At 42.9% G+C, this 15140-nt stretch overlaps 1 protein-coding gene across 7 annotated transcripts in view; it reads right to left on the bottom strand.

The window, feature by feature from the left end:
• The window catches only part of RPS6KC1 (ribosomal protein S6 kinase C1), a 272706-nt gene that overhangs the window by 231977 nt on the left and 25589 nt on the right, over positions 1–15140 (bottom strand). For all 7 annotated transcript variants that reach the window (XM_033936540.1, XM_033936545.1, XM_033936541.1 and 4 more), the window contains 2 exons: positions 14364–14484; positions 3769–3884 (listed from right to left, as the gene is read on the bottom strand). In XM_033936540.1, coding sequence (XP_033792431.1) covers positions 3769–3884; positions 14364–14484 — 237 coding nt within the window. The remainder of the gene's footprint in view (positions 1–3768; positions 3885–14363; positions 14485–15140) is intronic.

Genomic DNA, 15140 nt, shown 5'->3' with positions numbered 1-15140 from the left:
CCTCTGGTACATCTGCTGAGTGAGCCAAGGCACTTGGCTGCTGAGGCATGTCTGAAGGTGAATGACCAAAGAGGCATGTTCCTCCGTAGCACTTTGGAGTATTTGGGAGCATTCTTGAACTTTTATCATATTGAAAAGCAAAATAAATTTAAACAGAAAAATAAGCTTAAAGACATTGACGATTACTACCTCTACATCTCTAGGTAATGGATCTATAGATAAGCACCTGGTGGCTATTCCCCCAACTGTGAACATGTTTCCTCCCTTGAAGGCGTATCTTTGAGCTCTGGCAGTAGAATCCCTCTCTTACCTACCCACAATTAAAGAGGAAATCTCATTAGTAAATATTGGCTAGTGGTTTCTAGAGCTGAAAGTTTGTTGAAAGAGAAGGTTGCGCAACTGTATCATTTTTTTTTTTTTTTTTAATGGTTTACATACAGATACTTCAAGCATTTGCCCTATCTGTCCCGGTGGGCTCACATTCTATCTAATGTACCTGGGGCAGTGGAGGATTAAGTGACTTGCCCAGGGTCACAAGGAGCAGCGTGGGTTTGAACCCATAACCCCAGGGTGCTGAGGCTGTAGCTTTAACCACTGCATCACACTCTCCTGTTAATTTTTCTCCTTTACAAACTAAGGTCATTAAATTAGAATCTGTTGTTTTAGTGGTGTAGCTGCAGGTTCAAACCCTACAGGCAATGCTTGAGAATCAGTGTACTGAAACACTTTAAACCATGAAACATGTAGAACGCAAGACATCATCACATATTGAAGACCAGTAAATAAACGGGCATAAAAAAAATGAATGCAGTGATTTAAAAAAATTTAAAGGTGGACAAAAAGATATTGTCCAATTAAAATAGAAATGTGATTATAAATCACAATGCAAAACAATATATAGTGGAACTTAGCAAAGAAAATATAATATACTGGATTGGCCACTGATACTCATCATAACCTGGGCCATATCAAAATAAAAATAGCCATACTAGGTCAAACCAAAGGTATCCTGCTTCCAACAGTGGCCAATCCAGGTCACAAGTACCTGACAGAATCCCAAATAGTAACAAGATCCTATGCTACCAATCCCCATTTCCTCCAGGACCTTGTCCAAACCTTTTTTAAAGCCAGATATGCTAACTGCTATTACCATATCTTCTGGTAACGAGTTCCTAAGCTTAATTATTCTTTCAGTAAAAAAAAAAATTTCTTCCTTTATAGAATGTCCCCTAGTCTTAGTAATTTTTGAAAGAACAAATTGATTCACTTTTACCCATTCTACTCCACTCAAGAATTTTGTAGACCTCCATCATATCCATCCTTCAGCCACCTCTTTCTAAGCCAGGGGTCTCAAAATCCCTCCTCGAGGGCTGCAATCCAGGTTTTCAGGATTTCCCCAATGAATATACATGAGATCTATTTGCATGCATCGCTTTCATTGTATGCAAATAGATTTCATGCATATTCATTGGGGAAATCCTGAAAACCCGACTGGATTGCGGCCTTCAAGGAGGGACTTTGAGATTAGAGAATGACACGGTGGCGGTTTACCCGCGGCCACCGCATTTTAGCCGCGGGTCACCCGCCAAAACGGGGAACGAGAACTAGCAGTCGCTGCGGCGACGGGGACAAGGCCATTCACCGCCCGTGGGGCGGTGAATGGTCTTGTCCCCACAGTGAGGCATGAAGGATCGCGTGGTCCCCGCAGCACACAATCGATCCTAGTGTTTAGCCAGCTCTCTCCCTTCTCCTCACCTTAGTTTGTAGGTTTTCTTTTTCAGCGACCCGCACGCTATCAGAGAGTCGCGCACCCGCTGCTGCTCAGTTTCGATCTTCTGCTCTGACGCAACCGGAAACAGGAAGTTGCAGCAGAGCAGAAGATTGAACACTGAGCAGCCGCGCATGCGCGGCTCTTTGGGAAAGCGTGCATGTCGCCGAAAAACAAAACCTACAAACTAAGGTGAGGAGAAGGGAGAGAGCTGGCTAAACAGTAGGATCGATTGGGCAGGCGGGTGGTGGCTGCGGGGACCGTGCGATCGCTCGTGTTCCCGGCTCAAATTGGAAGGAGGGAGTGAAAGGGAAAAGGATTCTGGGCCAAGGGGATGAAGACGGAAAGAAAAACCCACAGCAGGAAAGAAAGGGAAGGACAGGCAGGTGAGCCAGATGCTAGAAGCAAGGGGGGGAGGGGAAGAAAGAGGGAAAAAAGCTAGATGGGGTTGAAAAGAAGAGACACACTGGTATGGAAGAAGAAGATAGGGGAAATCTGGACACAGGAAGGTAACAGAAAGAGGGGAAATTATGTGCATGGGGCATAGGGACAGTGACATAAAGGGGACATGCCACGGGGATGGTATATGGACACAGAGGGGGGGGCAATGACAGATACATAGGGGAGATATTAGAAATGGAGAAAATAGGAGCACAGAAGCGAGATGGTTTGTGGGGATGGGACAGGGACCGAGCTTGCAGGCTCCAGTGGCTTGCACAAATTACATTGTAACGTGCCATGAAAATAAGAGGGAGGAAGGTAGATAGATAGGCCACGCGAGAGGAGCTGAAGGGTAGTAGAAAGGAACAGATGGTAAAGGAGGGAGGGAAGGATGGTGGTGGAAAGGAATAGGACAGACATTGAAGGAGGGTGGAGAGGAACAGACCCCGAAGGGAAATGTGGAAGACAGAGTGGAAAGAAGACAGATGCCAGACTATGGGGGAGCGAAGGGAAGAAGATTGGTGCTAGACCAATTGGAGGGGGGGGTGAAGGGAGAGGCACAGTAACAGCAAGTGGAAGACGCAGAGAGAAGACACACAGTGGATGGAAGGAATTGAATGAGAAGATGTGGAAAGCAGAAACCAGACAACAAAGGTAGAAAAAAAATTATATTTATTTATTTATTTTTTGCTTTAGGATAAAATAGTATATTAGTTGTGTTGATAAAAATTTATAAACAAAGCCCTGCCAGCTGAACATCTCTTTCTCTAGTTCAGCAGCAGGAACTTTGATTTATAAGAAAGGAATAAGCTAAATATTACAGTACTAAGGCTTATATGGATGCAGCGGGGACGGTGACGGGGCGGTGAATGGGATGGCAGTGGCGGTGACGGGGCGGTGAAAGGGATTGCGGTGACGGGGCGGTGCAGAGGATGGTGGGCCGGTGACGGGGACAGATTTTTTCCCCGTGTCATTCTCTATTTGAGATCCCTGTTCTACGCTGAAGAGCCCTAACCTCTTAAACCTTTCCTCATAAGAGAGGAGTTCGATCACCTTAATCATTTTGGTCGCCCTTCTTTGAATTCTTTCTAATTCTGCTATATCTTTTTTGAGATACGGCAGGGGTGTCAAAGTCCCACAATCCAGTCGGGTTTTCAGGATTTCCCCAATGAATATGCATGAGATCCATTAGCATACAATGAAAGCAGTGCATGCAAATAGATCTCATGCATATTCATTGGGGAAATCTTGAAAATCAGACTGGATTTTGGCCCTCGGAGGGACTTTAACACTCCTGAGATACGGTGATCAGAATTGCACACAATATTCAAGATGAGGTCACACCATGGAGCAATACAGAGGCATTATAACACAAATTATTGGTCTTATTTTATATCCCTTTTCCTAATAATTCCTAGCATACTATCTGCTTTTTTGGCTGCCGCCACGCACTGCACAAAAGATTTAAGTGTATTGTCTATGATGACATCTAGATGTGGGAACAATGTTTGCCTGTCTCAATTCCTCTGTGCATTTAGCAATGGTTTCATATTACATACCTTAAAAAATTCTTCAAGCTGATGGCTGTTGTAAAGTGCAGGGATGTTGGCAGAAAACTGCAGTAAGTCTTCAGCACACTGTCTTCGCTCTTCTATCACACTATTATCAAATCGCCCTATAGTAAAAGAAACAGCTTCATAGTAACATAGTAAATTTTGACAAATAAAGACCTGTGTAGTCCAGGGGTAGGCAATTCAGGTCCTCGAGAGCCACAGGCAGGTCAGGTTTTCAGGGTATCCACAATGAATATATGAGATGGATTTGCATGCACTGCCTCCTTGAGATGCAAATCTATCTCATGCATATTTATTGTGGATATCCTGAAAACCTGACCTGCCTGTGGCTCTTGAGGACCGGAATTGCCTACCCCTGGTATAGTCCATCCAGTCTGCATAACAAGGGTGCCAGAGATGTATCTGACACTGAACATGTTACATTTCTTTATGATTATGAGTATCGGGAGCCCCTCTCCAGCAGGGCACCTGATCACAGTTACACCCCTCCCCCGATACAGCAGGGGAGAATACTTTAAATATATATTTTTTATTTCTCTTGATACTTATTTTATCTCTATTTTTTATTTATTTTACTTATTTATTTTTAATTCTATCTTTAAATTTATTTATTCATTACTTGGTGGAATATTCATTTCTATCTCTATCTCTGTTTTTATATTTTATCTTTATTTTTCTTAAATTGTCTCTTCAGGTACTTTAGTTAGATTGTGAGCCTTTGGGACAGTTAGGGACAGTTAGTACCTATCTTATTTATTTTTATTTATTGTATCTTTTTTTTTAATTTTTATTTATAAATTTTTGCATTCTTACAAAATTTGAATTGTACATATTATAATCAATAAATACATGAAAATTGTGATTACAAATACTTAATCTTCTCATATAAAATATAACCCTCCCCTTTTTTCATTTCTTATTTCCATATAATATACATTCCCCTCCCCACTCTAATATAACTATTACTAATGTGCTATGAAATCTGATCATTGGAATAACGAGTATCTTTTAATGCATTCATTTTTGTAAACCGCTTAGAAACCTCACGGTTATTATCGGTATATAAGAATTAAATTAAATTAAATTAAATTAAGTACTGGCATCATAAACAAGACAGCTGATAGCTTGAGATTTCGCCAACTTCAAGCCAAGCAGATATATGATGCAATCTTGAAGCATAATACCACAATATCACTGATTTCAGCTCCTCCCCCACTGCTAAGTAACATCACTTATTTGCAGATAAGTGGAACCTGCAATCATAGTATACATTTTGAATGCGATATGATACACACATACTTAATCATTCTCTCTCCCTGCCAATGGCGACTATTTTCCGTTCCGGCCTTGCAAATAAGTTAAAACCTCATGCAAACTCCCTGACGACCCCCGACAAATTCTCCCCCCCCCCTGCTAATTTTTGCAAGCATGGGGGGGATTCGTAAAGGAGAACCATTAAAAAATTAAAATTAAAAAAAAATTAAAACATTTTTTTAAGATCACTAAATCCCTAGCTTTTTTTGTGCATAGCCAAGCGATGTTAGTGCATCAATAGCTTGGTAGGTTTGCATGGAGTTTTAGCTTATTTGCATAGCCAAATCGGAAAATGGGTGATCAAGAGGAAAAACACGCGGTGAGCCATTTTGTGAATCAGGTTGGCAAATGCAATCGCTAAAGCTGTCAAAAACAGGTTTAGCGACGATTGCTGGCTTTAGTGCATCTGGGCCTAAAGAACATATATGGTGCCCAAAATTGGCGACAACTAGAACAGTGCTTAGTGTGATTCAATAAATGGTACCTTATAGCAGTGGTTCCCAACCCTGTCCTGGAGGACCACCAGGCTAATCGGGTTTTCAGGATAGCCCTAATGAATATGCATTGAGCAGATTTGCATGCCTCTCACTTCCATTATATGCAAATCTCTCTCATGCATATTCATTAGGGCTAGCCTGAAAACCTTATAGAATCGCACTGAGCACCAGTTCATGTCATAACTTCCAGGTATACCCATTTAGGCCAAGGGAAACCAGACCTAGATCCTGCACATAACTTGTGCATGCATCCGGCATATTCTATAACAGTACGCACAAATTTTAGGAACACCCACGATCCACCCATGCTCCTCCCCTAGCCATGCCCTCTTTTCAGATTCACACACTCGAACTGGTGCACAACACTTTATATAACAGAACCACCAAATTGTGTAAGTCACCTTTAATTAGTGCAAATGAGCATAATTTATGATGTATAAATTGCCAATTATCGGCACCAATTATGCCCGTTAAAACAACTAAGCTGTGTGCTCAATTCAGCTGTGCGCACTGATTTACACGTACAACTTAAGGCGCCATATACAGAATTTGGGTAAGTTTACAGAATAGCACCTAAGTGCCGTTAGTCACATAAATACAAATTTGGCCAATCAGCAACAATTAATACCACTTAAGGGATATTACTGGTACTTAAGACCATCTGGCACCTAATTTAACAATTAAGCACACAACTGGCACTTTTGCGTGCTAGTTGGAAATTTGAGTGTGTGACTTAGAATAAGCGGGCAAGTATAATACACTAGTTAGATATTTGTATAATCTGATGTTACAAACCAATGATCTCACCACCTTTTTATTTCAGTGTTAAGCTCCCTAAAACACACACACTTCAAAAAGATAGGAAACAGTAAAACCTCTATCTGCATTCAAAAGCTATTTCAAAACAGAAATAATTAAGTTAGGAAAATCAATAAACCCTAGAAGTCAACGTTCAGTCATCTGTCACGTGTTAAAGGATTTAGGGAAACTCCAGTCTTAGTCAGAATGATTATGGAAAGTTTTGTGAAAACTACAACAAAGGCACTTTGTATAGTGGAATAAGGAAAGGCCTTGACCCAGCCGGTGGTCATTTCCTAGAAAGAAATCCCGTGATCCAACCTGAAGCCACAGCAGCTGCAACCTGGGAATAAAATGTAATGGCAACAGCTTGCTCTGTTATCACTGCATCACACTCCCAGGCCTAATTCCAATGTGTTATTTCCTGCAAGCAGAATGGAAAAGATCTAAGACAAACTACAGGAAAGGCTGGAAAGCAACGTGATATAGTGGTGTAGGTAGGTGGTATCATGATTTTGCCCTTGGGAAAATACATTTTTGTAAAACATTTAATTTGATCCCTATCACTTGTTTTGATAGCCTAAAACAATCACTCAGATTATTGGTTGCCTCAGAAGTTACATGCCTGTCATTTAAAGGCCTGCATCCTGAGCAGCCCTTCAAGGTGCTGCTTGGCAGCATTGCACCATAGGTTCTTCAGCAGTTTACAAAACTAAAGTCCAACAGTCATCTTGTATCATATGAAACATAGTAAATGACGGCAGATAAAGAAGAATGGTCCATCCAGTCTGCCCAAAAATACACGCTCTATAATTCAATGATTTAATTTAAATTGTTCTTTTTCTTAGATATCTCTGGGCCAGAAACCCAGAGCTCTGCCCGGTATTGTCATCTACTGGAATCTCCGTCGAAGCTTACTCCAGCTCATCTAAACTAGAGAATGACACGGTGACGGTTTACCCGCGGCCACCGCATTTAAGCCGCGGGTCACCGCCGAAAACGGGGAAGAAAACTAGCAGTCGCTGCGGTGACGGGGACAAGGCCATTCACCAACCGCAGAAACGGTGAACAGGTTTGTCCCCGCGGGCCAATGTACCCCCTTCTAGGAACCGCATATTTACCTGTGTTTCACCGTGCTCCTCATTTGTCAGATCAACCCTTCCTGCCAATCGCAGCAGAAGGGTACCCAACCCCTCCTGCCGGTCCTCCCAATGGCCTCCCCTAAGATCGCCGGCAGGAGGGTACCCAACCCCTCCTGCTGGACCCCCCCCAACGAACCCTCCCACCCCGGAACCCCCTTAGTCTTACTTTCCAAGTTGGACCGGACAGCTCCTCGCTCGTCTGGCCAGCAGGCCTGCCTCCGTCCAAATGAGGCGGGCCCGCCCCTCCCCTCCCCTGCCTAACCCACAGGATCCTAGGGCCTGATTGGCCCAAGCACCTAAGGCCCCTCCTATAGCGGGAGTGGCTTTAGGTGCCTAGACCAATCAGGCCCTAGGATCCTGTGGGTTGGGCAGGGTAGGGGCGGGCCCTTCTCATTTGGACGGAGGCAAGCCTGCTGGCCATACGTGTGAGGAGCCGTCCGGTCCAACTTGGAAAGTAAGACTAAGGGGGTTCCGGGGTGGGAGGGGTCGTTGGGGGGGGGGTCCAGCAGGAGGGGTTGGGTACCCTCCTGCCGGCGATCTTAGGGGAGGCCATTGGGAGGCAGGGGAGGGGAGGGGCGGGCCCGCCTCATTTGGACGGAGGCAGGCCTGCTGGCCAGACGAGCGAGGAGCTGTCCGGTCCAACTTGGAAAGTAAGACTAAGGGGGTTCCGGGGTGGGAGGGTTCGTTGGGGGGGGTCCAGCAGGAGGGGTTGGGTACCCTCCTGCCGGCGATCTTAGGGGAGGCCATTGGGAGGACCGGCAGGAGGGGTTGGGTACCCTTCTGCTGCGATTGTCGGGAGGGCCGTTGGGGGGTTCTACAGGAGGGGTTGGGTGCCCTCCTGCCGTGATCGCTGGGGGGAGGGGAGACTTGCAGCCGTAGCCGCGGTCACTATGCTAATCACGGCAGCATTTAAAGTACATGTCGTGTTTGTTTTTGCATTGCTAGCCCCAGGGGTGGTGGAAGATTAGTGATTGAAAAACTGTATGAAAAATAACTATTTTAAATTTAGTGATCAAAATGTGTCAGTTTTGAGAATTTATATTAATTAATTTTTTCTCTGCGTGTTTTGTTTTTGTATAGTTATTAACTAATATTTAACTAAGTTTTAAAGTTTTAAAGTTTTAAAGAATGTTTCCTTTATACGTAAATAAAGAAAAGTGAATGGGATTGCAGTGGCGGTGACGGGGCGGTGAATGGGGTGGCAGTGGCGGTGACGGGGCGGTGAAGAGGATGGTGAGACGGGGACGGGGCGGTGACGGGGATGGTGAGACGGGGACGGGGCGGTGACGGGGATGGTGAGACGGGGACGGGGCGGTGACGGGGACCAATTTTTTCACCGTGTCATTCTCTAATCTAAACCATCCCAGCCTATCCTCAACTGAATGGCCATATACGTGACACAGACCGTGCAAGTCTGCCCAGTACCGGCCTTAGTTCTTCAATATATACCATTATTTTCTGATTAGAAAGCCTCTTGTTTTCATCCCATGCCCTTTTGAATCTGTCACCATTTTCCTCTCCACCACCTCCCTTTGGAGTGCATTCCAGACATTAATCACCCTCTCCATAAAGAAGAATTTCCTAACATTACTCTTGAGTCTACAACCCTCAACCTCAGATTATGCCCTCTGGTTTTTACCATTTTCCTTTCTCTGGAAAATATTTTGTTCTACATTAATACCTTTCAAGTATTTGAATGTCTGAATCATATCTCCCCTGTCCCTCCTTTCCTCTAGGCTATACATATTCAGGGCTTCTAGTCTCTCCTCAAACGTCTTTTGGCGCACACCTCCTACCATTTAAAGTGGGTATTGCAGACATAAGAACATAAGAACTTCCACTGCTGGGTCAGACCAGTGGTCCATCGTACCCAGCAGTCTGCTCACGTGGCAGCCCTTAGGGCAAAAACCAATGCCCTGAGACTAGCCTACCTGCGTACGTTCTGGTTCAGCAGGAACTTGTCTAACTTTGTCTTGAATCCCTAGATATTGTTTTCCCCTATAACACCACGTTCCAGTTTTCTACCACTCACTGGGTGAAGAAGAACTTCCTTACATTTGTACGGAATCTATCCCCTTTTAACTTTAGAGAGTGCCCTCTTGTTCTCCCTACCTTGGAGAGAGTGAACAACCTGTCTTTATCTATTAAGTCTTTATCTTGAATGTTTCAATCATGTCCCCTCTCAGTCTCCTCTTTTCAAGGGAGAAGAGGCCCAGTTTCTCTAATCTCTCACTGTACGACAACTCCTTCAGCGCCTTAACCATTTTAGTCGCTCTTCTCTGGACCCTTTCGAGTAGTACCGTGCCCTTCTTTAAGTATGGTGACCAGTGCTGGACGCAGATTCCAGGTGAGGTCGCACCATGGCCCAGTACTGCAGCATGATGACCTTCTCTGATCTGTTCGTGATCCCCTTCTTAATCATTCATGGCATTCTGTTCGCCCTTTTTGCCACCGCTGCACATTGCGCAGATGGCTTCATCAACTTTGTCAACCAGTACTCCCAGGTCTCTTTCCTGGGGTGGGGTCTCTCCGAGTACTGCCCCGGACATTCTGTATTCATGTATAAGATTTTTGTTACCAACATGTATCACCTTACACTTATCCATGTTAAACTTCATTTGTCATGTTGCGGCCCATTTCTCGAGCGTGTTTATGTCACGTTGCAGTTCTTCGCAATCTTCCTGCGTCCTCACTACTCTGAATAAACTTTGTACTGTTTGCAAATTTAATCACCTCGCTCGTCGTTCCAATTTCCAGGTTGTTTATAAATATGTTAAAGAGCAGAGGTTCAAGCACCGAACCCTACGGCACTCCACTTGTGACACTATTCCACTCCAAGCATTGTCAATTTACCCCCACTGTCTGTTTCCTATCCACCACAGAACTTGCGTACTTTGTCAGGCAGAGATCCCCTAAATAAGGAGTCTCAGGGTACCGAAGCCACAAAAAAAGATGAACTTTTGACAAAAAAATTAAAATAAAACAGAGCAGAGCATAAACACCTCTGCACGGTTCACTTGCAGAAGGAAAAAATGAAGGGACTCTATACTCCACTGGCAATATAGGAGGTGCTGAAAACAGAGTGTCACTTCTGCGAGACCTAGTTCGCGGATTTGGATTGAGAACCACACGTACGGAATCTGGAGCAGATGTAACAGAAGGGTAAATAGTGGGGTTCTCCTGAGTCCACTGCTTTTTAACATATATCAATAATCTAGAGATGGAAATAACTAGTGAGATAATTAAATTTGCAAATGACAAAGTTGTTCAAAGTTGTTAAATAGCAAGAGGATTGTGAAAAATTACAAGACAACTTTGTGAGACTGGGTGTCAAAATGGCAGATGGTGTTTAATGTGAACAAGTGCAAAGTGATGCATGTGGGAAAGAGGAATTCAAAATATAGCTACAGTATATTCTCATTATAACGGACTTCAAGGGACCTGGAAAATTGTCCGTTATATCCAGAGTTGCATTTTTTTAAAACTTTATTTAGGGCAACTTGAAAGAACGTAAATCAATGAACAACAGTCACTGCCCAAGCATATCAGCAACATCAAGAACAAAACTCAGCAAAACATTGGTATGGCACGAAACGATTGCAAACCAGAACACTGTACTGGAAAGAAAAATACTCTTGTCATTTTTTTTCTGGGCTGCATTTGGATACTATATCGCTAGCATGCCTCGTGCCTTGTAGGCGGAGCCTGCATGTCCGTTATAGCCAAATAAAAATACAGCCAAAAGCGGCTCTGTGAACCAAAATAGTTGTCCGTTATATCCGAAAGTCCATTAAATGCAAGTCCGCTATATCCGATGATTTTCTGTATGTTTATAATGGTGCTCGGCCGGGACAAGCAGACCTCATCCGCTATAGGCAAGGTTCCATTATAAGTGAGTCTGTTATAACGAGATTATACTGTATTTGATGCAGGGTCCCACATTAGAAGTCACCGCCCAGGAAAAGGATCTAGATGTCATTGGTGAGGATATGTTGAAACCCTCAGCTCAGTGTGCAGCAGTGACTAAGAAAGCAAATAGAATGTTAGCAATCATCAGGAAAGGTATAAAAAAGAGACAGCTCAGGAGAGATGGAGGTTTATAAAATAAAGTAGAGTGAAACAAGTAGATGTGAATCACTTGTTTACTCTTTCCAAAAATACTAGGACTAGGGGCATGTCATGAAACTACTAAAGTAGTAGATTTAAAACAAACCAGAGAAAATGTTCCTTCATTCAATGTGTAATTAAACTCTGGAATTCATTGCCAGAGAATGTGGTGAGCACATTTATTTTAGCAGAGTTTAAAAAACAGTTTGGATAATTTCCTAAAAGTCCATAAGCCATAACCATAAAATGGACTTGGGAACATCCACTGCTTATTCCTAGGATAAGCGGTATACAATCTGTTTTATTCTTTGGGATCTCGCCAGGTTGGCTACTGTTGGAAACAGAATACTGGGCTTGACGGATCTGACCAGTATGGCAACTCTTATGTACACTCTGGTATTCCTACTTATCTTGCAGCCTTTACACCCACTAGAACCCTGCATTCTCATTCTGATCATTACATATGCAATCCCTGTGTCTGTGACTTGAATTCAGCTTAGAGAATTGTAAATGTCATTTAATACTCAGCAGCCAAATTATACTGATCCAATTTAACAGCTTGGGCAATATCTTACTGCATATCCTGCAGATTCTTTGACATCTGATGCAGGCGGACTTTTCCACCAAAACAAGGTGCTGTGTTGGGTCTTCTGGAGAGATACTTATGACTTATTGTTGCTGTGGTGCTTTTTACAATAAACATTTTATATTTTTATGTCCTGAATATCTTTTTTTTTCTTTCATGGAAGTCCACTGTCCATCCCTAATTCTTTCTTTATTCTTTTGATGTTAGTAGAGTGTTTTCCTATGCTGATGAACATATAACTCTTTTTCCCAATATCAGCTCATGCTATTTATTGTAACATATATGTTGGAAATTTGGTTGGCATGAAGATTTTGAGGGGCATAATCGAAAGGGACGTCTAAGTCCGTTTACGTCCATATCGTCCAAAGTTAAAAAGAGCCTAAGACACATTTTCGAAATATACGTCCAACTTTTTTTTTACTTTCGAAAATCGTCTAATTATACGTCCTGCCGATCTGATCGTCCAAGCCACTAAATCATCCATCTTTATACCACATTTCCGTCCAAGTCCAAAACGCCTAGAACAAGCCCTGTTGGACATGGGAGGGGTCTGCAAAGTGATGGACTGTACACCCAGACACGCCACCTAAATAGTGGGGTACCTTACAGGGCACTGCTGTGAACTTCACAAAATGGGTGCCCTGTCTTCTCCTCCCTACAGCTCCCTTATAGGTCATGATGAGCCCCCCAAACCACCTCCAGACTCCCCAGACCCACTTATCTACCACCCCAATAGTCCGTATGGCTGCAGGAGCCACTTATATACCAGTAAAAAAGGGTTTTGGGGGTGTATAGAGCAGTGCACATGTTTCAGTATCAATGCAGTGATTACAGGGGCTTATGGGCATGGGTCCTCCTCTCTATGGGTGCCTAACCCACCCCCAAGACGACTTAAGCTGCCTGTGGGCTGGACGACTAGGCTTTCCTATGCTAGGCAGCCAGGTGATGATAGTCTGAAGGCTGAAATTTAAAGTTGTGAATAAAATTTTTATGGGGGTGGGGGGGTTGGTGATCACTGAGGTAGCGTGTGGGGATCAGTGTTATGTGTTTGCAGTGCTTATCTGGTGAGTTTAGGTGGGTTTTTGTGACTTAGTCCATGTTTTACATGGTCTAAGTCACAACGTCCATCCGTCGATCCTGGACTGTATAACTTTCAGTTATACATACTGTACGACTAAGTCTAAGCCGGCCCATGTCCCGCCCAACTCCTGCCCAACACCTCCCGAAACACCCCTTTTAGCTTTGGACGTTGAGCGGCACTATGAAGGCCTAGGTCGTTTTTAAATACATCCAAAACCCAGTTTTATTATCGGCGCTTGGACGTTTTTGAGAAATGTTCGTCCAAGTGCCAACTTAGGCCATTTTTTGGACGTTTTTCTCTTTCGATTATGAGCCCCTTTGTGTCTGATTTTATCAAAGAAGTTAAACGGAAAAAAACTATATGATGGCCTCCTAGCCACTCAAGCAGCAAAATTAGACAACCAAATCTCCAATCTATTGATAACGATCCCAGACTACAGAACATTCAGAAAAGAATTAAAGACTATACTCTTCAAAAAATCCCTGAAAAAGACTTAACTCCACAAGCTTCCGTCTTTCCTACCACCACCTCCCTGACCACCAGGAAGAAAAACCCAAAAAACAAAAACAAACCTGATCTACTCTTTATCTTCCCTGGAAATGTATTGTTACTCTTTCCATCTCCCTTGGAAAATATCCAAATATCTTTTTGTATTCCACCTTATTTAACCTCTTTTGTAATCCGCCTTGAAACCGCAAGGTAATGGTGGAATAGAAATCCATAATGTAATGTAATGTAAGTGTTCCAATTTGTTGTTTAACTGGTTTCCCTATAAAATTGTTTGGATATAAAGAAATCTGTTGACAGCCAAATTAAACCCAAAGGAGCACAGAACAAGGGCAGCTTTTCAAATCCCTGCTACAACACCACATGGAGCCCCATCTATTTCAACATACCAGATTTTAAGCTAATTTTGTCAAGAATCAACTATTACTCAAATATGGACAACTTTATTCGGATCTGCTATTTTGTTACATCTTCACCTGCCTGCATACTCGCCATCATCAGCCATTGCTAAAACAGTGAGAAGAGCGTTAAAGCCCCAGAATGCCTACCGAATACTTTTGCTTTGGCAAAAGGCGGGAACAGTTCCGTGTGTCTGTAAATGCTTTTGTGAATTAGCCACAGATCTTTGTGAAGTTTCTTAAAGTCACTGTACCTCTTCCAAACGACTATCTGGAGCAGAAAGAAAAGAAAAAAAAAATAAGTAAACAGAAACTATTGTGAATGGTTTGTTTCTGCTGTCTGAGGGTAGCACATACCAACCTGTAGGTTTAAATATATTTTTATATAAATGAAAAATATTAAGCTAGGATAATAAATATAATGGGGTAATTCTATTAAGTGGGTGCAGACATGTACAGGCCAGTAAAGCATGCAAATGTTGAGAATAATATATATATATATACACACACACATTGCATTGGGACAGATTTCACCACATTTCATGACTGTCAGTGTTCTGGCATCGCTGAAGAGAGTGATGCATTGCAAACTGGGAGTTGTAGTCGCTGGGGTGCAGTCCGTTAAATCTGAAGTCTGGATAAAAGAGGTTCGGATAATCAAGGAAGTCCAATAAAAAAAGGAAAGACACTCATACAAGACCAAAGGATAAAACCAATTTTTGTGTCTCCTCTATTCCTAAGTTATGTATATGTATTCCCAGTGAGCTCACGGTAAGCTGTCTGTACCAAGCAGTTTTACAAAATGGTGCTTAGGTGGCTTTTTGGCATTTATATAAATATTTTTGCATATAAATGCCAAAAAGCCACCTAAGCACCATTTTGTAAAACTGCATGGTACAGACAGCTTACCGTGAGCTCACTGGGAAT

This window comes from Geotrypetes seraphini, chromosome 3 (assembly GCF_902459505.1).
Source record: "Geotrypetes seraphini chromosome 3, aGeoSer1.1, whole genome shotgun sequence".
Classification (NCBI taxonomy): domain Eukaryota; kingdom Metazoa; phylum Chordata; class Amphibia; order Gymnophiona; family Dermophiidae; genus Geotrypetes; species Geotrypetes seraphini.
Note: the sequence above shows the minus strand (reverse complement) of the source record. Positions and strands in the feature narration are given on the sequence as shown.